This window comes from Chenopodium quinoa, unplaced genomic scaffold (genome assembly GCF_001683475.1).
Source record: "Chenopodium quinoa cultivar QQ74 unplaced genomic scaffold, ASM168347v1, whole genome shotgun sequence".
NCBI lineage: Eukaryota > Viridiplantae > Streptophyta > Magnoliopsida > Caryophyllales > Amaranthaceae > Chenopodium > Chenopodium quinoa.
In genome coordinates this window covers 5,306,583-5,331,567 of record NW_018744304.1, presented here as the reverse complement: position 1 = coordinate 5,331,567, position 24,985 = coordinate 5,306,583, and the positions used below count along the sequence as shown (strand labels likewise).

At 35.7% G+C, this 24,985-nt stretch overlaps 2 protein-coding genes and 1 pseudogene across 2 annotated transcripts; all 3 read right to left on the bottom strand.

Moving 5' to 3' along the window:
- Positions 1-8,348: 8,348 nt before the first annotated feature.
- LOC110695697 lies at positions 8,349-9,339 on the bottom strand (annotated as a pseudogene).
- An 8,912-nt stretch (positions 9,340-18,251) lies between these two features.
- On the bottom strand, positions 18,252-19,670 carry LOC110695696 (germin-like protein). The gene is made up of 2 exons (XM_021872927.1): positions 19,272-19,670; positions 18,252-19,155 (listed from the first exon to the last, which is right to left on the bottom strand). Exons 1-2 carry the CDS (start codon positions 19,396-19,398, stop codon positions 18,665-18,667), a joined length of 618 nt encoding a protein of 205 aa, XP_021728619.1. The 5' UTR covers positions 19,399-19,670; the 3' UTR covers positions 18,252-18,664.
- A 3,155-nt stretch (positions 19,671-22,825) lies between these two features.
- LOC110695695 (germin-like protein) lies at positions 22,826-24,058 on the bottom strand. Its single transcript, XM_021872926.1, has 2 exons — positions 23,845-24,058; positions 22,826-23,588 (listed from the first exon to the last, which is right to left on the bottom strand). Exons 1-2 carry the CDS (start codon positions 23,966-23,968, stop codon positions 23,038-23,040), a joined length of 675 nt encoding a protein of 224 aa, XP_021728618.1. The 5' UTR covers positions 23,969-24,058; the 3' UTR covers positions 22,826-23,037.
- Positions 24,059-24,985: the final 927 nt, after the last annotated feature.

Below are 24,985 nucleotides of genomic sequence, written 5' to 3'. Positions count from 1 at the left end.
TGGACTACCTCAAGACCCACCTAAAAGACAAGCCACCAAGGGTCCCAACTCCCAAGCCCCCCTTTTGGATTTGACCTTAGGTTCAATCATCTTCTATGAACGATTGTTATGAGTTGTAGGTCGGTCATGCTATAGTTAATGTACTGGTATTGTCTAATTACTTTCCGAACTAGGCATTTTTCAGTGTTTTACATTATATATGATTTTAAAGAAACTAGGTCGGAATTTTGAAAAAAATGTGGTGTTTAGTGAAATTTTCTAGGATAATTACTACTAGTTGAGGTTATGTTTTGGAAAAGCCAGAGGAAAAAAAAAAAAAAAGAACTTTGGAAGGGTGTTTTTTTATATAGTTGTTTTAATTAAACTATTTCAACACCTAATTTTATCTTATACTAATGTTTAGACAAATAACATTTACTAGTTAATAAGCTTTTATAACCAATTGCGATCCGGATAGTACATAGATTCATTTTTAATTAGTCAAATGATTTGGGTCAGAAGCGAAATCACATTGAAGATAGGATAATTGTAAGATCGGCCAAGATTGTACATAATTGTGTTTGATCCTATAAAATCATGTATGATCTTACAATTGCGATCTTGATTTTACAGTTGGATCATTGTTACTCCCTCCGTGTTTTTTTAAATGATACACTTCCATTTCTGGCCGTGTATTTTAAGTGTTACACTTCCTTTTTTGGCAAAAAATACGTTAAAATATTATATCTCTCTCCTCTCATGGTCCCCACCCAAACCCACTACTACTTTTTTTATTATATCTTTCCTCTCACATTCATTACTTTTCAATAAACTATTAACCCCACTATCTTTCTTTAATAATTTTTTAATACTCTATTACCCCACTTACCTCTTATTTTATTTAAATCAATTAAATTGCCTAAAACTATATACCGGTCAAAGTGTATCACTTAAAAAAAACACGGAGGGAGTAGAATATTTAGGATCGTATAAATTATTCAAGATTAGATGAGATCGTACGGAATAATGTAGGATCAAATAGGATTGTACAATCAAACTTACTACTCATTAATAAAATGAGCCTGAAAACAACTAATCTTTCCCTAAGCCTAATAAATGACAACTCAACTACATTATTAATTACACATGAAGTTTTGCATTTTTATTGCGTAGATGTGTATCATTTTTATTACTCGTTTCTCAATATTGTAGGATCTTAGGATCCAATTTACCAATTCGATCCTTCTCCTGACCACCAATCGAACGTGATATCGATATCTCGATCATAATAACCTTGATTATTAGACCAGCACGACCTAGCTTAGGTAGAACATATTCAAATAAGACCGCATACAACTACTTAAATTATATTTGTAATCTTGTCATATTTATTGTGAGGAAAATTATATCCTTAAAATGTTTGTTTATATATGCCACTATTGAAATTATGTTAGTTGTATTTAAGGGCATGTTCACATTTACTTAATTTTAGTTCAGTTCAGTTCACTTCAGCTCCAATCAGTTCAATTTAGTTCAGCTCCTAATCTTCCTCTCTCATAAAATATTCATTTCGGCTAGTTCAGTTTAGTCCAGTTCAGCTCTAATCAATTCAGTTCAGTTTAGCTCCAATCAGTCCAGTTCAGCTCAGTTCAATAAATGTGAACATGCCCTAAGTATTTTTTTTTTTTTTTTTTTTTTTTTTTTTTGATTAAACGATTTAACTTTTATGGATATTGTTTGGACAATACAACTTTACCTTATACAGTGTTTATATACTTTTATTTGCCCACATTAATGTAAATTGCCTTTTTTTTTATACTGTTAAGAACAATTTGTAGACATTAAAAAAAAAAAGTGTAGACATGTATACCTCTAAAAATGTTTAAATGATTTAACTTCTACGGATATTATTTAGACAATTTTACCTTCTACGGTGTTTATTTACTTTTATTTTCCCACATTAATGTAAAATGTTTTTTTTTTATTATTAAACTGTTAAAAACAATGTGCAGACATTTTGTTGACCCTTATGAGGTTTTGATGATGATGGTAATGATTGAGCAAACTTCAATCTAATAAGAATTTTCTAGTGTTGTGATGTTTGTAGGATAAGTAAACTCTGGGAATTGAAGTAAGATTTGAAACAAAGGAACCTTAGAAGATCCAGGATGACAAAAGAAGTCAGAACAAGAGTTCAGTTCTCAAAACATTCCTGGATGGAACTTTAAGGTGTTCCTTGATAGAAACATATATATCAACGGGTTATAACGACCTGATTCCGGTGTAATGCTGGAACACAACCTCAACAATCAAGGACTAGTGCAGAGTTTGATATATCAACTGAAAAAGATGAACTTCATAACTTAGGTTGTATTAAAGATAAGTTTGTTTTCTAGGTTGATGTAAATATATAATTGGAAGATATGCATGAGATTTATTAGAAATCGGATAAAGCTTGGCAAGCTAATTTATTCGTAAAAGATATTCTTAAGTTTATGAAAAAGTTTTTTTTTTTTTTTTATTTTATTTTCTAAAATCTGATTTACTTGATTTATCTTTTTCATATAAAATTATATCTTTTGATAAAACGAATTTGACTGAAAAAGGTTTTCCTAAAAACGAAATTAAGTTTGTTTTAGTTTCGGTTTTGAAATGATAAGTCCGAATTTCTATTTGGCTTATCAGTTTAGTAAAAAACCTACTTTGTGAGCTGCGCGCAAAACTTCTATAAATAAAGAAGATTTCCACGATATCATTATGATCAATTAATGGGACTTGGCCAGAAAGTTTTCTTGCCTCAATCATTAGCTCGGGCAGTCGCCGTTTCTGGTGCTTTTGTCACCTTTCAATGGCTCCCTTAATTATGTGCGAGAAATTGGTCTACTGATGAGTAATGGGAAGCGGGCTACGTACTAAAAGAAAATGTCCATGGTTGGTTGGGGATTCATAAGTACTTCGAATCAAAGTGAGAGTTTTAATCGTGAAAACCACTTAGTGCTTAAGAGTAAGTTTGCCAAAGGTTTAAGCTTTATCATTTTGATTTCGAGTTTCATGTGTAGCTTTCCATTTATGTATGAGAGTGAGTCTTTGTGTTGTAATTGGTTTTGGGATGTTTGTGAATTCTTGATAATTCACATTTGAGTTTAGGAGTTTGTATTCTCTAAAATTCGTATAAGTCTAGGAGTTTGAAAGTCTCTAAATTTCGTGTGGTAGCTGTGAGGAAACAGTGAGTAAGCTTCTACTGTGAAGCCGAGTGTAGGCACTCCAGGAGTGCTGAGTGAATCTAAGTGGGACTTAGGTTGGGTAGGATAGGGTCCTATTCGGTAACAAGTAGTCTACTGAGGAACTTGCGAGAAATGTCTGTATTAATAGGTTGTAACTAAGAGTTGCCCTATTATAGTGGAATTTGTGTAGTGAAAATCCCGAGAAGGGTCGAGGTTTTACTTCTAGTTGGGCCCTGAAAGGTTTCCTCGTAAAAACTTGATGTGTTCTTTAGGTTCCTTTTATGTTCTGTTTTTAAATTCCGCAAAAGATTGACCTTATTGGAACCTACTACAATTCACCCCCTCTTGTAGTAGTTCATATAAACAAACACATTTATACCCCTAAAAATATTACCAACAACAAAAAAGGATCTTTAAACATGGCTAGTTGTGGCGCACGCGATGCCACTCTAGTATTATCAAAATATTAAATGGGTGTCTAAATGTTATTGTAAAAAAAGGCAATTAGATAAAGGAAATTTTAGTATTTTTCTTTTTTTTTAATTAAAAAATAAAATAAAATCCTCACCAATAAACGGTGGATTGATGGCAAAACTCAATTGAAACTAAATTCATTCCATTAAAAGCCAACTCCTTTGGACATCACTATAATTTGTTTATTTTGGGTTTTTTTTTTTTGGGAAAACTTCACTATGATTTGTACTCCGTAATAGCCAATAGTTCTCGCATTTTCTCATTTACTGCTTTACGTTCTACTACTCCTAATCTAATGGCAGGCAGTGGAGAAATGTTATGCATTTGTAAATATATAACATTGATTAAAATATTTTAAAAACACATGGTAGAGAGAGAAAACAAGAAAGAGATAGGAAGAGAGAGGTTTGTAGGAGGACCCCACCTATTTTTTGGTCAGATTGTATCACGTGATGGGAGACCACATGCTGGTTGTTCCATTGAAAGTTTATATGGTACCATTGAATCCTCAGTGGTACTATTTATTCATAAATTTTGTACAACTTAATGCATATATAATACCATTATGTGCGTATTTAGTATCACTGTATATTCAGTTGGTACCATTTGATCATCCAATGATACCAGAATATGCATTCGTTTGTACATGTTTATAATTACATGAATACCACTTTTTATGTATTTTTACATGTCTAACATTCCTCCCTTTAAAATCCCTCAATGGTTCGTGTTGTAAAAAAAAAAATTATAATAAAAAAGGGCAGGCTTCCCCCCATGTTAAATACGTATCTAAATAAGTAACATTAGGAACAAGAAGTCAACAAGTGAAAAGAATGTTTTGCACACAAAAAAAAAATAAAAAAAATAAAAAAAAAAATAAAAAAAAAAAAAATGGTGTCGGCAGAAAGTCTTCCACAAAATCTCCAACTCAACATTGACGCCCAATCACAGTCTGCTATTAGACTTATTACAGATGTTAGGACTTTGGTTGTATTTGTTACTCAATTAGAAAATTATGCTTTATCATTTGTAAATTCACCATGATTTTTTTAGTTATAACTTTTTTTTAGTTATTACTTTAGGGCTGTTCATCGGTCCAAGACCGGACCAGATCGAAAATTAGAATTTTATGAACCGAAAAATGGACCGATTAAGTTAGGACTAAACTCGGACCGGACTAAAAGAATCGGTTTAAGACCCGGACCGGACCGCTATGGACTGATTTGAGAATTTTTTTTAAAAAGAATTCTAATTTTTACTAATTTTATGAATAACTCGAAAAAAGTAAAGGAAAATCTACACTTTAACGTTATTTTTTTTTGTATATTTAGTACAAAAAAGCCTATAAATTTAAAGTTTCTAATCTTATTGAGAATAATTTTAACCATTATTTAAGGTTTCACGCATATTTTTAATACAAAAAATCGATCCGGTCCAAGACCGATTTTTATAGGGTTTTAGACCGGACCGGAGACCGAAAAAATAAATTTCTAGACCCAAAGACCAGACCGATTCCGAGGTCGGTCCGAGGTGATTCGGTCCATTTTTTCGGTCCATAATGATTTATGAACACCCCTAATTACTAACCCAAATCCACAAATGTACGTTGTATTGTTAGTTGAAGTGTTGAACATTGACTCTTCTTATTTTAGTTTTAAATGCTCCATATCTCTCCTACTATGATTTTTTTTTTTTAAAAAAAATGCTCCATATCTCTTCTACTATGTTAAAATAGCTTTATTTTTATTTTTTTATTTTATTTTTTACTCAATACTCTTTTGTTTTAAAATTTAAATTATATGTGGTCATCACACATTTTAGGAATTATTATTACTTACCGCGTGTGATTAAAAAGACCATATTATAATTTAGTATAGACTAAAAGAATTTAACTGTTAGTTTACTAGTTCCAATTGTTTTGATAAATGATTGTTTCACTACTAGAAATAGGTTGAATTCCGACGGACACGAAAATCCGTCGCAAATCACAAAATTTCCGACGGAAAAAAATTCTATCAAAAATTTTCGACAGAATTTTATTCCGTCGGAACTTTCCGATGAATTTCAAATAGTTCCGACGGAAATTTCGTAGGAAAGTATGTTTCGACGGATTTAAATCCGTCGGAATTTTCCGTCGGAAAGACATCTGACCATATTTATTTTAAAAGGTAGAAAATTTCGTATAAATAGCTAACCCTAAAACCAACCCCCCCATTTCAGTTCCCCTTTGTCCCTCTCTCTCCTCTTTCCCTAATCGTCGCACTCCCTCTCTATCTTCATTCTTTATCTCTCCTCTCTCGATCTCCTTTGCTACTCTTTCTCTACTCTTTATTTCTCCTCTCTTGGTCTCGTTTAATTTGTTGTTGATTACCGAAGCTAGCCCACGAAGCTTTTCCGACCATATTCCCAACCATATTCCCGGCGTGTTATGGTTTTAAGGTCAAGTTCGACCATGGAAATGCTAGATCTAGCATTTTCATGGTCGAATTTGGCCTTATATAACCAATTTTCAGACCAATTTCAAGACTAACCATGGTTGAATCGTTGTGGTAAGTTTTTTGTTCTGAATTTCAACTTTTTTTGTTCTTTTTTTTTTCGGGTTTCAAGTTAACTAGGTTGAATATATGTGGTTATGGTGGTTGTTGGAGTTCGGGTTTTGGGTGCTGGGATTTTTTTTTTTTTGTTAATTTTTGGGTTGTGATGGTTGTTTCGGCGATGGCGGTGGTGGTTTAAGGTGGCTCGTGGGGTGGTTTGTGTGGGTTTTGTGGTAGATCTAGGCTGGTGGGTTAAGGAAGTGGTGGGGGATGATAGCGGTGTGGTGGTGGTGGCGTTTGTGTGGGTTTTGGTTAGGTGGGTAGAGGTTCTAGCGGTTGTGGGTGGTGGGGTGGTTCGGGACTGTTGATACGGGTTAGAGGGCTGGTGGTGGGGGGTTAGTTAGGGGTTGGTGGGTTAAGGAAGTGGTGGGGGATGATAGTAGTGTGGTGGTGGTGGTGGCGGCGCTTGGTGGCGAAATTGGTGGCTGGGGGATGATAGCAGTTGTGGGTGGTGAGGTGCCTTTTTTTTTTTATTTTTTTGGCAGCGGTTTCCGACTGAATTTCCGTCGTAAAATTCCGTCGAGGAACAAATCTGTCGGAAAAGTGTTTCCGACGGAATTTTTGTCGGAAAATGTCGTTTTTCCTACAACTGCTTTTCCGACGACAGCTTCCAACGGAATTCCGTCGGAAACAAGTTTTCCGACGGAAAACAGGGTGTTTCCGACGAAAAATTTCCGTCGGAAAACGCTCTTTTTCTAGTAGTGTTTATGTGATTCAATTTCTTATGTACAATAAATCAAATCAAATCGGAAAACAGGATGTTTCTGACGAAAAATTTCCGTCGAAAAACGCTCTTTTTCTAGTAGTGTTTATGTGATTCAATTTCTTATGTACAATAAATCAAATCAAATCACTTCATACTATATGAGTAGTTTTATTTAAAACACTTCCTAATGTACGCCCTTTGTAAAATATTTCAAAGGACATGATTGAAGATAATAATAATGCTCAAATCTATGCATGCATTGAAAGTTATAGATGAAAAGAAGAAAATAAAAAGGGATCAAAGTAGTAATTGATACTATAATTAATATCCCATGCATAGTAGGATAGATTTATACCATTGTGAAGCAACATTGACAAACCAATAAGGCCATATCGAACACTTGGTAATATTCAAGGAAAATTTGTTTAGAAGGAACTTATATGTTCACTATTTTGTCTGAAAGGACCTTATATATTCAAAGTGGTCTAAAAAGACCTTATAAGTTTGTTTTTTTGTCTAGAGGGACCTTGACGTCGGACTCCGGCGTTTGACTTTTTTCTCCGGCGTTGACTATGCCACGTGCATGTCACGTGACTTTAAAAATTACCCCCTCTCAATTTTTTTGTTTTCCCTCCATTTTTCTTTCTCTCTCTTCTAATAATCCCCTAATTTTCTCTGTCCTCTGTTATTCTATGAGGAATATTCAATGAAAATAATGAAGATTCCCACCATTATTGCTCTCATCTACCAAATTGAATTTGAGTCAGAGAGTAATGACTTTGTTGGCCCAGGTACGAATATCTTCTTCTCTCTGCCTGGATTTTTATGAGTCCATGTAGTCCTTTACGCAAGAGGAATGCCACAACTGCACTTTGATAACTTTCATTTAGTAGAAAACATGCTTCAACAACCAACACAAAATGATTTCAAAACCAATTGAATTATAAACCCTAATTTTGCAAACAACTTAATTCAATCTTAAAAGATTGAGATTAGGGGAAAAAAGAAACATAAGCATTGGTCTTACCTAATACGAAAAGGACTTAATCGAAAGATGGTTCCATGAATTTCTTCGAAAACTTAGGAACACATTGGGTAAGAAGAATGAAATCTGGTTCGTGAGGATAGAGAAAGAAATTGGGGAAAATTTCTGGGAAAATAAAGGGAATTGGAGGGAAAAGGGGAAAAACATAAGAGGAGAGGTGAGTTTTAAAGTCACGTGACATAGTCAACGTTGGAGAAAAAAAGTCAAACGTTGGAATCCGGCGTCAAGGTCTCTCTAGACAACAAAGCAAACTTATAAGGTCTTTTTAGACCACTTTGAACATATAAGGTTCTTCCAGACAAAATAGTGAACATATAAGTCCATTCTAGACAAATTTTTCTTTATTAAAAAATTAAAAGATAAGCAAATAATACTCAATATAGAAATTTCTACATATAAAACACCACATAATAAGCAATTTGTATAATTATTCCGAATTCGTGGAGAATTAAGAGCTAAACAGTGATTGGAGCTTCTTCACAATGTGTTCATCTAGCTAGGAGGCCTTGCTTAGAACATCGACGGAGATAGGTGGCTCAGCCCGAACACGGCTTTAGCAATAGTCACCTTGTCAGGGTTTTGGCTGCTAAACCCGGCAAAAAAAACAATAGATTTTTTTCCAGCATTGAATTGAAAATGAATGAGACCTTGTGGAAAAACAAAAACATCACCTTTGTTAAGCACCTTCGCGAACAATTTGTTATCGCCATTTGGGAGGTTGGAGGTTACGAAACCAACGTAGAGGGTTCCTTCCAAAACGGTAAGGATTTCACTTGCACGAGGATGAGTGTGAGGGGAGTTTAGGCCATAGGGCGCGTAGTCAATCCTAACCAAAGTTATGCCGAGGGTGTTGAGCCCTGGAAGTTGTAACGTGGAGACTGGTGTAACATTGAAACCTAACATGTTGTTAGTGTTTCCTGGCTTGTCTAGCCCTTCAAAAAAGAAATCCTCGGGTTTGGCATTCATTGGATTCTTACAGAAAAACCCATTCACAAACACTGCAAATTAGTTAAAACAGTTAACATCAATTTGAAAAATAAAGTATTGATCGATTAAAAAAAAAATTATTCAAATAATTTGGATCTATTGTGACAAAAAGGGGGGAAAAAGCATACATTCTTTGTATGGATTATTAACCGCAACACAGAAGTCTTGTAATTGTGTAGGATCTGTCGCGTAGGCCATATAGGAAGACATGGCAAAGAAATTAAGGCAAGCAAGAAAGTGAGGAGCTTCCATCTTTTTTTTTTCCTTATGAAATTTGTATATTACACTCGATATATAATTCAAATTCAAGTTGTGATCTTTGCATGCTAAATGATCCCTTTATACAGTTGAGGTTAGGAAAGCTAGATTTTTTTTTTTTTTTGGTGCACACGTGGGGCTAGGCCCCAGGGAAGCTAGAATATGTTTCAAAGACGTACGTAAATACGTAGAATTGGTCGTTAATCATGAAACTAGATTAGTTAATTAATGTAATGAACTTTTAATTTTCACTTAATAGGTAATGACTTTGTCTTTCTTGACACAGTCGAGTAGGAATGTAGGATGTTGAGCGCTAGAGCCCATGAGAAAACCCACTTGTGAGTGATGTATTGTCCCACATTGAAGAATGTAGAAAGTGTATCTCACATTGAAGGAATAAGAAAGTTGTGTCCACTTTATAAGGCTAAAGGGCTACTCTCCTAATAGTCATATGGTTTTGAGGTGCAACCTTTTTGATTGTATAAAGTGGACAGTTATATCGGGTGTGACCCAGACCTTTTATCATAGATACATAATTAAATAACTATTTCCAATTAGGTTAAAGAATGACGTTTTAATGCAATAGACTTTTCATAGGTGAATTTTCTAATTATATGAAAAAGTTAAAATCCCCAATAAAGTTGCGAGTTACGTATCAATATTTCATTTCATAAAAAAGCTAAAACAATAAGAGTTTATCCTACTTACCTATCTATATTCAATTTCATAAAAAAGCTGAAACAATACAAGTAGGAATTATGAGCAAAACCAATTATTTCTAACAAATCTTGGATGGAAAATTAATGTATTAGCCATTAGGGGGGCAGGGGCAATAACCCCAAACAAGTTATACGGAGTATACTTCATTTGTGATGGTTGAAAATTTTATTCGACTTTATTTGTCATTTTTACATGCTACCAAATGGGTTACGTTAGTATAAGTGTTGAACATTGACTCTTCTCATTTTATTTTTACAAGCACCATATCTCCCCTACTATGTTAAGCTACAATTTTTTTTTTTTTTTTAATTTTTACACTCCATAAACTACTGTTTATTTATATACATCGTATATTGTTAAGATAAGGAAGAATATCTTAGGCAATATATTTGATATATTTGTATTTATATTGTGTTATATTTAGGTAGGATAATATTTACTAAATATTTCCTAAGATAGATATGAATTAGATTCCTACGTTGATTAGGTTTCTAAGAGATGTGTATAAATATTTAATTGATGATGAATAAAAATAACAAGACTTTGAGATTATCTTGACATGGTATCATGAGCCAAGGCAAGATTCAATTTTTTTTTGCCGTGAGAAAAATCTGAAAATTTAAACACAAACACAAAATAATTAAAACACATATTAAGAAGAAAGAAGATGGATGAAAAAGTTGTAGAGTTGACGTATTATCTGGGATCGAGTGATGGTCCGGGTAATATCATTACGTCTATACAATTGCGTGGTGAAAATTATGATGAATGGGCTCAAGCTATGCGAAGGTCTTTAATGGCTAAGCGTAAGTTTGGCTTTGTAGATGGCACTATTGCCATACCGAAGACGGAGGCAAAGAAGATGGAGGATTGGATTGCTGCACTACTAGAAAACAGGCGAATTACGACGGAAAATTCCCGTCGGAAACACCTTGTTTTCCGTCGGAAAACTGGTTTCCGACGGAATTCCGTCTGCCGGAAGTGAATTATAGGGTCGGGAAAGTCCGTCGGAAATTTCCGACGGACTGTATTCCGCTGGAAATCTTCGACGGAAATTCCGTCGGAAAATGCTTTTAAAAAAACAAAAAAAAAACCACCTTCCACCCCCCACCACCCACCTAAATCACACCACCAGCCTACACCACCGCCCACCTAAATTGCACCACCAGCCTGCACCACCACCCACCACCCAACCACCAAAACCTATACCATAACCCCTACCCACCTAACCCTAACCCACCCAAATACAAATTTACCAACCAAATAAACCCAGATCTACAACCCTAACCACCACCCACCTAAACTACCATTGCCGCCGAAACCCACCTAAAACCACCACTTCCGTCGAACTACAATCAACCACCCACCTAAAACCACCACTACCGCCACCGAAACAAGCCAACCACAACCCAAAAATAAAAAAAATAGAATCCCGACCCAACCCCCAAAATTCAAACACCAAAATTCAAAAAAAAAATCTGATGAAACAACAAAAAAAAATCAAAAAAAAAAAAATTACACATACCTTAATTCGACATAATAAAACCTTGAAATTGGGTTTAGGAGGCCAAATTCGACCACAAAAACTCTAGATCTAGAGTTTTCATGGTCGAATTTTGCCTGAAAACCTTTGTTTTCTTCATGAGGAGAGAGAAATGGCGAAATTGGAGGAAATTGTTGTTGATTCGTAGTCGATGTTGGTGTTATTGTTGATGTTGGTGTTGTTGTTGATGTCGGTGTTGGTGGTGCGACGTTGGTTAGAGTTGGCGGTGGTGGTGGGAGATAAAGAAGGGAAAGAAGAGGATAAAGAAGGGGGAAGGAGAACGAAGAGGCGAAGGAGAACGAAGACGAAAGAGAAGAAAAGAGAAGAAGAAAGAAGAGGAGAGAGTAGAGAACGAATAGAGAAGGAGAGGGGAGAGGGGAGAGGAAAGAGGAGAGAGAAGGGGAAAGAGGAAAGACAAAGGGAGAAGGGACGGAAGAGTATGATTTTAGGGTTTTATTAAGGGTTTTTTCCGACGGAATAATTATCCGTCGGAAAATGTAAGTTCCGACGGAAAAATCCGTCGGAAAGCACAAATATTTCGATGGATTTATATTCCGTAGGAAATTTCCGACAGAATTATTGACTTCGTCGGAAATATCCGAGGGAATAAAAATCCGTCGAAAATTTTCAATTTTCCGACAGAATATATAAAGTGTCTGTCGCAACTAGTCCGTCACTATTTACCTGTTTTCTTGTAGTGTTGTACAATCCATGTTAGTTTCATGGATCACAAATACGCTTGACCCGAAGGTTCGATCGACCATTGGTGATTATGATGATGCTAGTGTCTTATGGCTTAATCTCAAAAACAGATTTTGTGTGGTCAGTGGCACAAGAGTATGTCAATTGAAGACTGCTTTGGGAGCGTGCCAACAAGCTTCTACGGAGTCCGTGGCGGATTATTTTGGTAGATTATCGAAGATATGGAAGGAGCTCTTGAATTATGTTCGGGTTCCTAAGTGTGGTTGTGGGAAGTGTGAGTGTAATATTGTTACACAAGTAGAGAGTATTAGAGAAGAAGACTACCTGCATTATTTTTTAATTGGCTTGGATGCTCACTATGCAGCGATTCAAACTCAACTTCTTGCGCAATTACCCTTGCCGAGTGTGGACGTTGCTAACCAAAATATAGCAATGGCCGAGAGATTGCGGGAAGGTAGTATGAAGGTGGAGAATGCTATAGCATTTAAGGTGGATTCAAAGGCAAAACCGAAGTATGAGGATAATAGTGACAAGTTTTGCAACCATTGTAATCGTGTAGGCCATGACGAGAGTGGGTGTTTTCAGCTCATTGGTTACCCCGAGTGGTGGGGGGAACGTGGTCGTGGCGGAAGAGGTAGGGGCCGTGGTGGAGGAGGACGAGGGGCTGGCCGTGGAAGAGCTCACACCCATGGCAGCAACTCAGCAGCACCCTCGTCCCAGCAGCAGCCCGTGCGAGCAAACAAAGTTGGCGGCTCCTCACAGCAACAATCACAAGCTTCCTCGACTGACAATGCATCAGCTAATTTGGTTGGCGTGAGTGCCACTCAAGTCCAACAAATTTTTGACATCTTGAAAAATAAGCAGTTGCATGGTAAGATAAATAATATACCTTGGATTGTGGATACAGGTGCCTCAAATCATATTACATGTGATTTGACGTTGCTTGAAAACGTGAAGAAAATACAAAATTGTCCCGTAGGTTTGCCAGACAGAAAGTCGGCGAATGCGGATGTATTAGGGACAGTAATATTGCCAAGAGGTTTAAAACTCGAGAATGTGCTTTATGTCCTCAATTAACTTGCAACTTAATTTCTGTGACTCAATTAAATGATGAATCCAAGTGTATGATGCAATTTACTAACAAAATATGTGTTATGCAGGACCCGCAGACGAGGAAGATGATTGGTGTGGGTGAACGCAAGGATGTACTGTATATATTCCGTGGTGTTCCTCAAGTGAAGGTTCTAGCAGTGGAAGGAGATTCTTCGTTTGAATTATGGTATCAACGGATAGGACATCCCTCAGAGTCAGTGTTGCGAATGATTCCGAATATGAGTAGTTCTTTTAGGAAAAATAATAAAGTTTGTGATGTTTGTCCTCGTGCAAAACAATCTAGAAGTAGTTTTCCAATTAGTGAGAATAAAGGAAGTCGTATATTTGAACTTGTGCATATAGATCTATGGGGTTCGTATAAAACCCCTTCTTCATGTGGTGCCCGTTATTTTTTAACAATATTTGATGATTTTTCTAGAGGAGTGTGGATTTATTTATTGAAAAATAAAACAGAGGTTGAATTAATTTTTTGAATTTTGTTGCAATGGTGAAAAAACAATTTGATCATGTTATTAAAATTGTTAGGAGTGACAATGACACGGAATTTAATAATTTGAAGGAATATTTTCATTCTAATCGCATGATTTTTGAAAAATCGTGTGTGGGAACCCCTCAACAAAATGGGAGAGTAGAGAGAAAACATGAACATATTTTAAATGTAGCCCGAGCTTTGATATTTTAAGGGAATTTGCCATTAAAATTTTGGGGTGAGTGTGTTTTAGGAGCATGTCATTTAATTAATAGAACTCCAACTCTTTTACTTGACAACAAAACTCCTTTTGAAATATTATTCAATAAACCACCGTCTTATGAGTATATTAGAGTTTTTTGTTGTTTGTGCTATGCTCACAATCAAAGGAGCAAGGGGGATAAATTTGCAAGTCATAGTAGAAGGTATTTTTTTTGGGATATCAATTTGGGAAAAAGGGTTGGAGAGTTCTTGATTTAGAGACCGGGGAGTTATTTGTGTCCCGTGATGTGATATTTTTTTAGAGTGCTTTCCCATTTATTGAAGAATCGGTGAAGGCAAATACGGGGGTACATGAGCAGCCTCGGTTGGGGGTGGTAGATTAAGCTTATTATAGTGATGATGAGGGGTGGGGTGTTTCATATGAGGAGCCCGAGGTGCAGCACCAACAGCAACCCGTAGCCCAGCAGCAGCCAGGTGGTGCTGAAGACGCTGCACAGCCCCGAACATCCCCTGTCCAGCCCGCAGCAAACCTAGCGGACGCTGGCAGGGGGTATGCGCTTGCGGGGCAGCAGCCAGGGGGTGAGCAGCAGGGTGTTGAAGGGGATGCCGAGCCTCTGCAGCAGCGTGTGGAGGGGAATGTTGAGGCCTTAGGGAAAGGTAAACGACCGAAGATACCAAACACTAAATATCGAGATTTTGTCACTCACACAATACGGAAATACAGTTCATCTTCAAGTACATCGACTCCTATATCATCTTCCTCAGGTATTTTTTATCCTCTCACATATTTTGTTGATTGCTCACGTTTTTCTGAGAAACATTAAAAGTATATTGCAGCTATAACAACAGGGAATGAGCCTAGTTCTTTCAAAGAGGTAATGAAACATGCACGTTGGCGAGATGCAATGGCTGGAGAGATAAGCGCTCTAGAAGAGAAAGGCACTTGGGTACTTCAGAAACTTCCACCAGGGAAGAAAGCCTTGGGAAGTAAGTGGGTATATACAGAGAAACGTGATGAGAATGGGAACTTGTTAAGATTGAAAGCACAATTGGTGATATTAGGCAATCATCAGGTGGAAGGTCTTGATTACAATGAGACATTTGCGCCAGTTGCAAAGATGACTACAGTTCGAACATTCCTAGCAGTAGCAGCAGTGAAGAATTGGGAAGTACATCAGATGGATGTGCACAATGCCTTTTTACATGGATATTTGGAGGAGGAAATTTACATGAAAATTCCTCCAGGTTTCAATAAAAATAACTCTGATTATTATGTGTGCAGGATGAAAAAATCATTGTATGGTTTGAAACAGGCTCCCAGATGTTGGTTTGGAAAATTAACTGCAGCTTTGAAGAAGTACGGATTTAAGCAATCCTACTCAGATTATTCTTTGTTCACATTTACCAAAGGAAAATTGCAGTTGAATGTGTTGATATATGTTGATGACTTGATTGTTGCAGGGAACAATAAAGAAGCTTTGTCAAAATTTAAGGCATACTTAGGAGATTGTTTTAAGATGAAGGACTTGGGAGTATTAAAATACTTACTAGGACTTGAGGTTGCGAGAAGTAAGCAGGGAATCTATATTTGTCAACGGAAATATGCATTAGACATTATTTCTAAAACTGGTTTGTTGGGAGCTAAGCCTGCAGATTTCCCAATGGAACAAAATAATAAATTAGCTCTTGCGGAAGGCAGAGTTTTGGAGGATGTGGAGAAATATAGACGGTTTGTTGGTCGTCTGATTTATTTATGTGTAACTAGGCCGGATCTAGCATATTCTGTTCATATTTTATCTCAGTTTATGCAGAATCCAAAGGAAGCACATTGGGAGGCCGCACTTAGGGTGGTGCATTATTTGAAGAAACATCCAGGGCAAGGAATACTTCTTCGCTCGGTAGTGAATTGCAACTTGAAGGTTGGTGTGATTCTGATTGGGCTAGTTGTCCTTTGTTTAGGAGGTCTTTGACGGGTTGGTTTGTGTTGCTTGGTTTTTCCATAATATCATGGCGGACCAAGAAACAACCCACAGTTGCTACATCATCTGCGGATGCGGAATACAGGTCAATGGCGGCTACAACATGTGAACTAAAGTGGTTGAAACAAATACTAAGAGCTTTGGGTGTACAACATTCGCAGGGTATGAAATTATTTTGTGATAGCCAATCGGTTTTGTACATTGCTAAAAATCCAGTATTTCATGAAAGGACGAAACATATTGAAATTGATTTGCATTTTGTAAGAGATGCAATTCAGGAGGGACTGATTTCACCTTCGTATGTACCTACGAAGGAGCAGCTAGCAGACATTTTTACCAAAGCCTTGGGGAAAGCTCAGTTCGAGACACTACTTTCCAAGTTGGCAATTCCTAACCTCCATGCTCCAACTACTTGAGGGGGGATGTTAAGATAAGGAAGAATATCTTAGGGAATATATTTGATTTATTTGTATTTATATTGTGTTATATTTAGGTAGGATAATATTTACTAAATATTTCCTGAGATAGATATGAATTAGATTCCTACGCTAATTAAGTTTCTAAGAGATGTGTATAAATATTTAATTGATGATGAATAAAAAGAACAAGACTTTGAGATTATCTTGACATATATAAATTCATCACACATTTTAGGACCAAAGTACGCAGTAATTGTAGTAATACTTTTCCATATAATAATTCAATTTTGTGACAAGTAAATATGGAAATTAATAGAGAAAAGTGTGAAAAAGACCTTTTAAGCGGTTGACTTTTTGAAAAAGGACCTTTTAAGTTGTATTTTGTTTGTATGGGGTACTTAGATGAGCTTGCGTGGTAGTCAGTGGTGGTCAACACCGGAGTTTTAGCGTTGATTATTACGTGTTAGTCACAAGACTTATTTTAAAATAAAAAATAAAAAATTTCCCCGAATTTCCCTCCTTTCCCGACCGAACCCTTTCATTGAATGCTCTGCTTCAATTTGGGTTAAGTCGGGAAATGAGGGAAATTTGGGGAATTTTTTTTTAAAAAAATAAGTCACGTGACTAACATGTGATAGTCCCGGCGTTGACCATCACGCAAGCTCACTCAAATACCCCATACAAATAAAATACAATTTAAAAGGTCATTTTTCACAAGTTTTCACTTAAAAGGTCCTTTTTCAAAAATTCGGACACTTAAAAGGTCCTTTTTTACAATTTTCTTAAATTAATATCCCATGCATAGTAGGATATATTTATAACATTATGAAGCAACGTTGACAAACCAAGGCCATATCGAACACTTAGTTATTTTATTCAAAAATTAAAAGATAAGCAAATAATAATAATAAATAGGAAATTTTGCAAAAAACCACCTTTTAAATCTTGTTTTTTTGCAAAAAACCACCTTATAAAAAAATTGTTGCAAAAGACCACCTAATTACAAAAAAATGCTGCAAGTTACCACCTAGTGCCGGAAACAAAGAGTTGACCCATTACTCTGGAGTTGACCTTGATCACGTGCTAAACACGTGACCCTAAATGACCCTTTTTTCACTCCCCTCATAAGTCATAACTATCCTCACGTGATTAAATGGAGGGCAACCCAACAATAATCACTGCCGTCACAACCACCAGTCCACCACCAGCGTCAAGTCTTCAACCAATGGCCACCCACCACCGCCATCACTCATCTGTTATCTTTCTAAAGCAAGCTTAGATTATTTCTTTCTCTCCTCTCTTTCCCCCAATTTCTGCCATTTCTAGGGTTTCATCATAGCTTCAAAAATTCAATTTTTTTTTTCATTCCATTCACAAAATCAAATACCCACTAAGTGAATTAATCAAAGAAGAAGATGCAAATCAAAATGCTAACAGAATTACAATTTTCGATAGATACATGGATCCCAAATTTAAAGGCCACCATTTCTCACTCTCATAAAGATCATTGTTCTAGCATTACCTCTTATTCTTCTTCTTCCCCAATTGACTTTACTCATCTCATGGGTTGTAATGGCGAAGAGGATAGGTATTCAGTTGTCTTTGTTGGCCTTCATGATTTTCTTAATGCAGGATAATGCGAGTGAATGGTTCTTCGAAATGTTGGTAGTTTCGATTATTTGGCATTGGTTGTAGAACCGGAACATTTGTAATCGCTTTTGTTGTTGGAGAAGGTGGTGATAAGGGCGAGGCAGCACGACTGTGGGTAGCCAATGGTTGATGCCGGTGGTGCTTGTGAGAGAGGCATTTTTTATCGCCCCCCCCCCCCCCCCAATTATTGCTTCTAGTGAGTAGTTGTACTTGTGGGAGAGGAGAGAAAAATGGAGGGTGATTAAGGTCACATGACCAAGTCAACATCGGAGTAATGGGTCAACGCCGGAGTAGTTGGTCATATAGTCACTTTCCGGCAATAGGTGTTAAATTGCAACATAATTTTAAAAAATGGTGGTCTTTTGCAACTTTTTTTTATAAGGTGGTTAATTGCAAAAACCGAGATTTAAAAGGTGGTTTTATGCAAAATTTCCTAATAAATACAGTAGTGTCTACATATGAATCGAAACACCACATAATTAAGCAATTTGTATAAATAGTCCAAAGTCGTGGAAGAATTAGGAGCTAAACTTTGATTGGAGCTTCTTCACAATTTATTCATCTAGCTGGAAGGCCTTGCTTAGAACATCCACAGAGATAGGTGGCTTAGCCCCAAACACGACATTAGCAATAGTGTGACCTTGTCAGGGTTTTGGCTGCTTAACATGGCAATAGCAACAACAGGTTTTTTTCCAGCATTGAATTGAAAATGAATGAGACCTTGTGGAAAAACAAAAACATCACCTTTGTTAAGAACCTTCGCGAACAATTTGTTTTCTCCATTTGGAAGGTTGGAGGTTACGAAACCAACGTAGAGGGTTCCTTCCAAAACGGTAAGGATTTCACTTGCACGAGGATTAGTGTGAGGGGGGTTTAGGCCATAGGGCGCGTAGTCAAACCTAACCAAAGTTATGCCGAGGGTGTGGAGCCCTGGAAGTTGTAACACGGAGGCTGGTGTAAAACTGAAACCTAACATGTTGTTAGTGTTTCCTGGCTTGTCTAGCCCTTCCAAAAAGAAATCCTCGGGTGTGGCATCCATTAGATTCTTACAGAATAATCCATTCACAAACGCTGCAAATTAGTAAAAACCGTTAACATCGATTTAAAAAATGAAGTATTAATTGATGAAAATAAAAATTATTCAAATCGTTTGGATCTATTGTGACAAAAGAAAAAAAAAAACATACGTTCTTTGTATGGATTATTAACCGCAACACAGAAATCTTGTAATTGTGTAGGATCCGTTGCGTAGGCCATATAGGAAGACATGGCAAAGAAAATAAGGCAAGCAAGAAAATGACGAGCTTCCATCATTTTTTTTTCTTATGAAATTTGTATAATACACTCGATATATAATTCAAATTCAAGTTGTGATCCCGTTATATAGTTGAGGTTAGGGAAGCTATTTTTTATTTTTTTGGGTGCACACGAGGGGGGTAGGCCCCAGGAAAGCTAGAATATGGTTCAAAGACGTACGTAAATACGTATAATTGGTCGTTAATTATGAAACTAGTGTAGTTAATTAATGTAATGAACTTCTTCACTTAACAGGTCATGACTTTGTCTATCTTGACACAGACAAGTAGGATACTTAATCAAATAACTACTAGCGTGTGGCCCGGATGCCCCGGGTTGCTAGTTTGTACTTGTTGGTTTCGAGTTTAAGTCTTGCTATAAATATATTTTAGTTGTCAAATTCAATTATTACATAATGAAAATAAATAGTATAATAAAACACGAATTAACTTATCTAAATTAACTATAATTTTGTTGGATAAAAAATCACTATTAGTAAATGGCTAAGATGGTAAGACTTGTTGGTCTTGATTTCAAGTCTTGTCATAAGCATTATGTTGTGAAGGTGACATGTCATGTTTATAGTGACATGTGGCACATATTGCTGACATGTAGAACATATTTTGTTTTAGGAACACTTTTTAATATATAAGTATAGATTTCCAAAAGAATGACGTTTTAATGAATAGACTTTTCATAGGTGAATTTTCTAATTACATGAAAAAATTAAAAACCCAAATAAAGTTGCAAGTTAATTATCCAACTTACCTATCAATATTTCATTTCATAAAAAAGCTGAAACAATACGAGTTTATCCTACTTACGTACGTATCTATATTCAATTTCATAAAAAACTGAAACAATACAAGTAGGAATTATGAGCAAAATCAATTATTTCTAACAAATCTTGGATGGAAAATTAATGTGTTAGCCATTGGGGGGGGGGGGGGCAGGGGCAATAAGCCCAAGCAAGTTATACATACGGAGTATACTTAATTTGTTGAGCTCATGAACAACTCATATGTGAACATTTTTCTTGTCCCACACTAAACACTAAAAGGGAGAGTGTAATGGTAATGAAATTCCACATTGAAAGAATTCAAGAGTTACCACCACAATATAAGGCTAAGGGACTACTCCCCTAATTGCCATATAGTTTTGAGGTGGAACCTCTTTGGTGTTGTAAGTGGTGAACTTGCACTCTCCCGTAATGAATGCGGCCCAGACCCGTATTTGACATCATTAGTGATGGTTGAAAATTTTATTCAATTTTATTTGTCATTTTTTACATGCTACCAAATGGGTTACGTAACGTTGTTAATGTATTTTGTACTTCATATATAACTAGGATCGGATTTAAGATTTAACCAATAGTCTAGACCTTGTGAATTCAAGATTATTGATGTCACTATATGTAATTACTACGATTACCTCTTGATGTTTATACATTAAAAACCCCCTCCGATCCCCTGGCAAAAGTGCGTAGTTCAATTTTTCGTACTATTTGCCTTCTTATTCTTCTACTCGTAGTATTTTGCTTGTTTAATCATAGTACAAATTCAAGTACTGTAGTGTTAGTTTAGATGAACTACTACGAGAGGGGGGGTAAATGGTAGTAGGTTCCAATCGCGGAATTTATGCGGAAATAAACAATAAAAACATAAATAAACTTAAAGCACACAGCAAGTTTTACGAGGAAACCATTCAGTGCCTAACTGGAAGTAAAACCTCGGCCCTATTGGGACTTATAAACAAATTCCACTATAATAGGCAACTCTCCTAGTACAACCTATTACACAGACCTTTGCTTCGCAAGTTCCTCCTAAGACACTTGCTAATTGATAAGAACCTATCCTATTAGACCTAAGACAAACTCAGGCACCTTTTTCGACCCAAGACACACTCAGGTTCCTTTCTCGACCTAAGACACACTTAGGTTCCTTTTTCCCATTGTGCAACCCAAGACACACTCGGGGTGACTGACTACCACTCGAATTTTAGAGAATTCAAACTCATACACTCAAACGTGAATTTAAGAGAATTCATAATCTCACCCCCAAAACCAATTACAACGCAAAGACACACTCTAACACATAAATGGAAAGCTACACATGAAACCCGAAATCAAAATGATAAAGCTTAAACCTTTGGCAAACTTACTCTTAAGCACTAAGTGGTTTTCACGCTTAAAACTCTCATTTTGCTAAGCTGAAGTACTTCTATATTTATAGGAGTTTCTCAGCTACACAAACTAGGATTTTCGCAAACAAGATAAATCAAACAGAAATCTGATCTTATCTTCTTTAAAATCGAAATCAAAACAGATTTAATTTCGCTTTATCTGAAAACCAATTTCATCAAATTCGTTTTAACTAAAAGATAGAATTATATGAAAAAGATAAAACCAAGTTAAATCAGATTTTATAAGATAAAATCAATTAAGTATTTTTTCATAAAACTAAAGTTATCTTTTACGAATTAATTAGCTTGCCAAGCTTTATCTGATTTCTAATAAGTTCCATGCATAACAACTATTAATATGCTTACATCAACCTACAAAAACAAACTTATCTTTTATACAACTATAAGTTATGAAGTCCATCTTTTTTGATTGATATCTTGATCTTTGCACTAATCCTTGGTTATTGAGGCTTGCCCCAGCATTACACCGGAACCAGGTCGTTACAACCCGTTTTGAAGTTCATGTTGAGAAACTTCGGGAAGTTCCATTGCTGGAACTCTTCTTCTGTCTTTTACTTGTTCTCATGGATCTTCTAAAGTTCCTTTGTCCCATTTCCTACTTCAGCCCTCTACGCTTACTGAACCTGCAAACATCACAACACTAGAAAATCCTTATTAAAAGGAAGTTTGCTCAATTCTTAACATCATCATCAAAACCTCACAAGGGTCAACATGTAGGGTTTTGAATTCTTTGTTGCTCGTGTCATGCTTAATAGTCAAGATTAACAAGGACTATGAGTCTACATTCAGTATGCTAGTTTTGTTCACAACCGTACCAAGTCTAAGCCATCAGGCCTATCGCCCCTCAAGCTAAGTTAGAAACAGACTTCTTTGCTGTGAGTGTGTGATCCAGGACAGTGCATTAATTTATTTGGGAAAATTTTATTCTTTAATATTAAACAACATGAGTTACTAACTAACATATTTCACAAAATTATAATGTTAGTTCAAGTGTTGATAACATTGACTTTTCTCATTTAATTTTTATAAGCTCCATATCTCCCCTACTATGTTCAGACATACGAAGTAGTTTTTTTTTTGTAATTTTTTTCTTTTTTTTAAATTTTTTTTTTTAAATTTTTTATTTTTTATATGTTACATCGTATATGCATTCATCACACATTATATGACCAAACTACGTAGTATTGTAGTAATTGTAGTAATACTTTTCCATATAATAATTCAAATTTGTAACAAGTAAATATTAAAATACGGAAATTAATATCCCATGTAAAGTAGGATATATTTATAACATTATGAAGCAACGTTGACAGACAACCAATAAGGCCATATCGAACACTTGGTTATTTATTCAAAAGTTAAAAGATAAGCAAATAATAGTAAATATAGAAGTGTCTACATATGAAACACCACATAATTAGCAATTTGTATAAATCTTCCAAATTCGTGAAAGAATTAGGAGCTAAACAGTGATTGGAGCTTCTTCACAATGCGTTCATCTAGCTGGAAGGCCTTGCTTAGAACATCGACGGAGATAGGTGGCTCAGCCCCAAACACGGCGTTAGCAATAGTGACCACACCAGGGTTTTGGCTGCTTAACCCGGCAATAGCAACAGCAGGAGTTTTTCCAACATTGAATTGGAAATGAATGAGCCCTTGTGGAAAAACAAAAACATCACCTTTGTTAAGCACCTTAGCGAACAACTTGTTATCGCCATTTGGGAGGTTGGAGGTTACGAAACCAACATAGAGGGTTCCTTCCAATACGGTAAGGATTTCACTTGCACGAGGATGAGTGTGAGGGGGATTAAGGCCATAGGGCGCGAAGTCAATCCTAGCCAAAGATATGCCGAGGGTGTTGAGTCCTGGAAGTTGTAACACGGAGACTGGTGTAACATTGAAACCTAGCATGTTGTTAGTGTTTCCTGGCTTGTCTAGCCCTTCGAAAAAGAAATCTTCGGGTTTGGCATCCATTGGATTCTTACAGAAAAATCCATTCACAAACACTGCAAATTAGTTAAAGCCGTTAACATTAATTTGAAAAAAAAAGGGATGCCCCACTTTCTCATGGTAAGAAACAGTACAAAACTTATTTCTCACATGACATTTTCGTAAATAAACCAACAACTTTATTCAATTGTGGAGCGCATAATAATGAAAAAGTCGTTAGAAGTACTAATTGATGAAAATAAAAATTATTCAAATCGTTTGGGATCTATTGTGACCAAAAAAAAAAAAAAAACAAAAAACAAAAAAACTTACGTTCTTTGTTTGGATTAATAATCGCAACACAGAAGTCTTGTAGTTGATTAGGATCCGTCGCATAGGCCACATAAGAAGACATGGCAAAGAAAACAAGGCAAGCAAGAAAATGACGAGCTTCCATTTTTTTTTTTTTTTTTTTTTTTTTTTTTATATTTCTTATGAAATTTGTATATTACACTCAATATATGTGAAGGTTTATTTCAAATTCAAGTTGTGATCTTTGCATGCTAAATGATCCCTTTATATAATTGAGGTTGTTGGGGAAGCTAGTTTTTTTTTTTTTTTTTTTTTTTTTTTTTTTTTTGTGTGTGTGTGTGTGTGCACACGCGGGGCTAGGCCTCAGGGAAGCTCGAATATGGCTCAAAGACGTACGTAAATATGTAGAATTGGTCGTTAATCATGAAACTTTCTTCTCTAGCTAATAGTTTAGTTTTTCAATAAGAGTAGTAATTTAATGTAATGAACTTCTTCACTTAACAGGTAATGACTTTGTCTATATATCATGGCACAGTCAAGTAGGATAATTAAATAGCTATTTCCAATTAGGTTAAAGAATGACATTTTAATGCAATAGACTTTTCATACTTGAATTTTCTAATTATATGAAAAAATTAAAAAAACCCCAATAAAGTTGCAAGTTTATTCTACTTACGTATCTATAGTTCATTTCAAAAAATAGCTTAAACAGTACGTACGAGTTTATCCTAATTACGTATCTATTTTTCATTTCATGAAAAAGCTGGAACAATACATACAAGAAGTAATTATGAGCAAAATTAATTATTTCTTGTGTTTTTTTTAAAAAAAAAAACAATTATTTTCTAACAATTGTTTGATGGAAAATTTAAAAATTAATGCATTAGCCATTAAGAGGGAGGAGCAATAATCCCAAGCAAGTTATACGGAGTATATTTCATTATTGAAAGTTTAAATCACAAGTTATTATGGAGTAGTAGTTTTTGCTTGCAAATTTAATGTATTAGGCCGGGGGGTGGCAGTGATGATGGTTGAAAATTTTATTCAAATTTGTGTTGTTATTTTTTACCAGCTACCAAATGGGTTGTTAATGTATATTGTACTAACTAGGCTCGGATTTAAACAATAGCCTAGACCTCGTGAATTCAAGATTATTGATGTC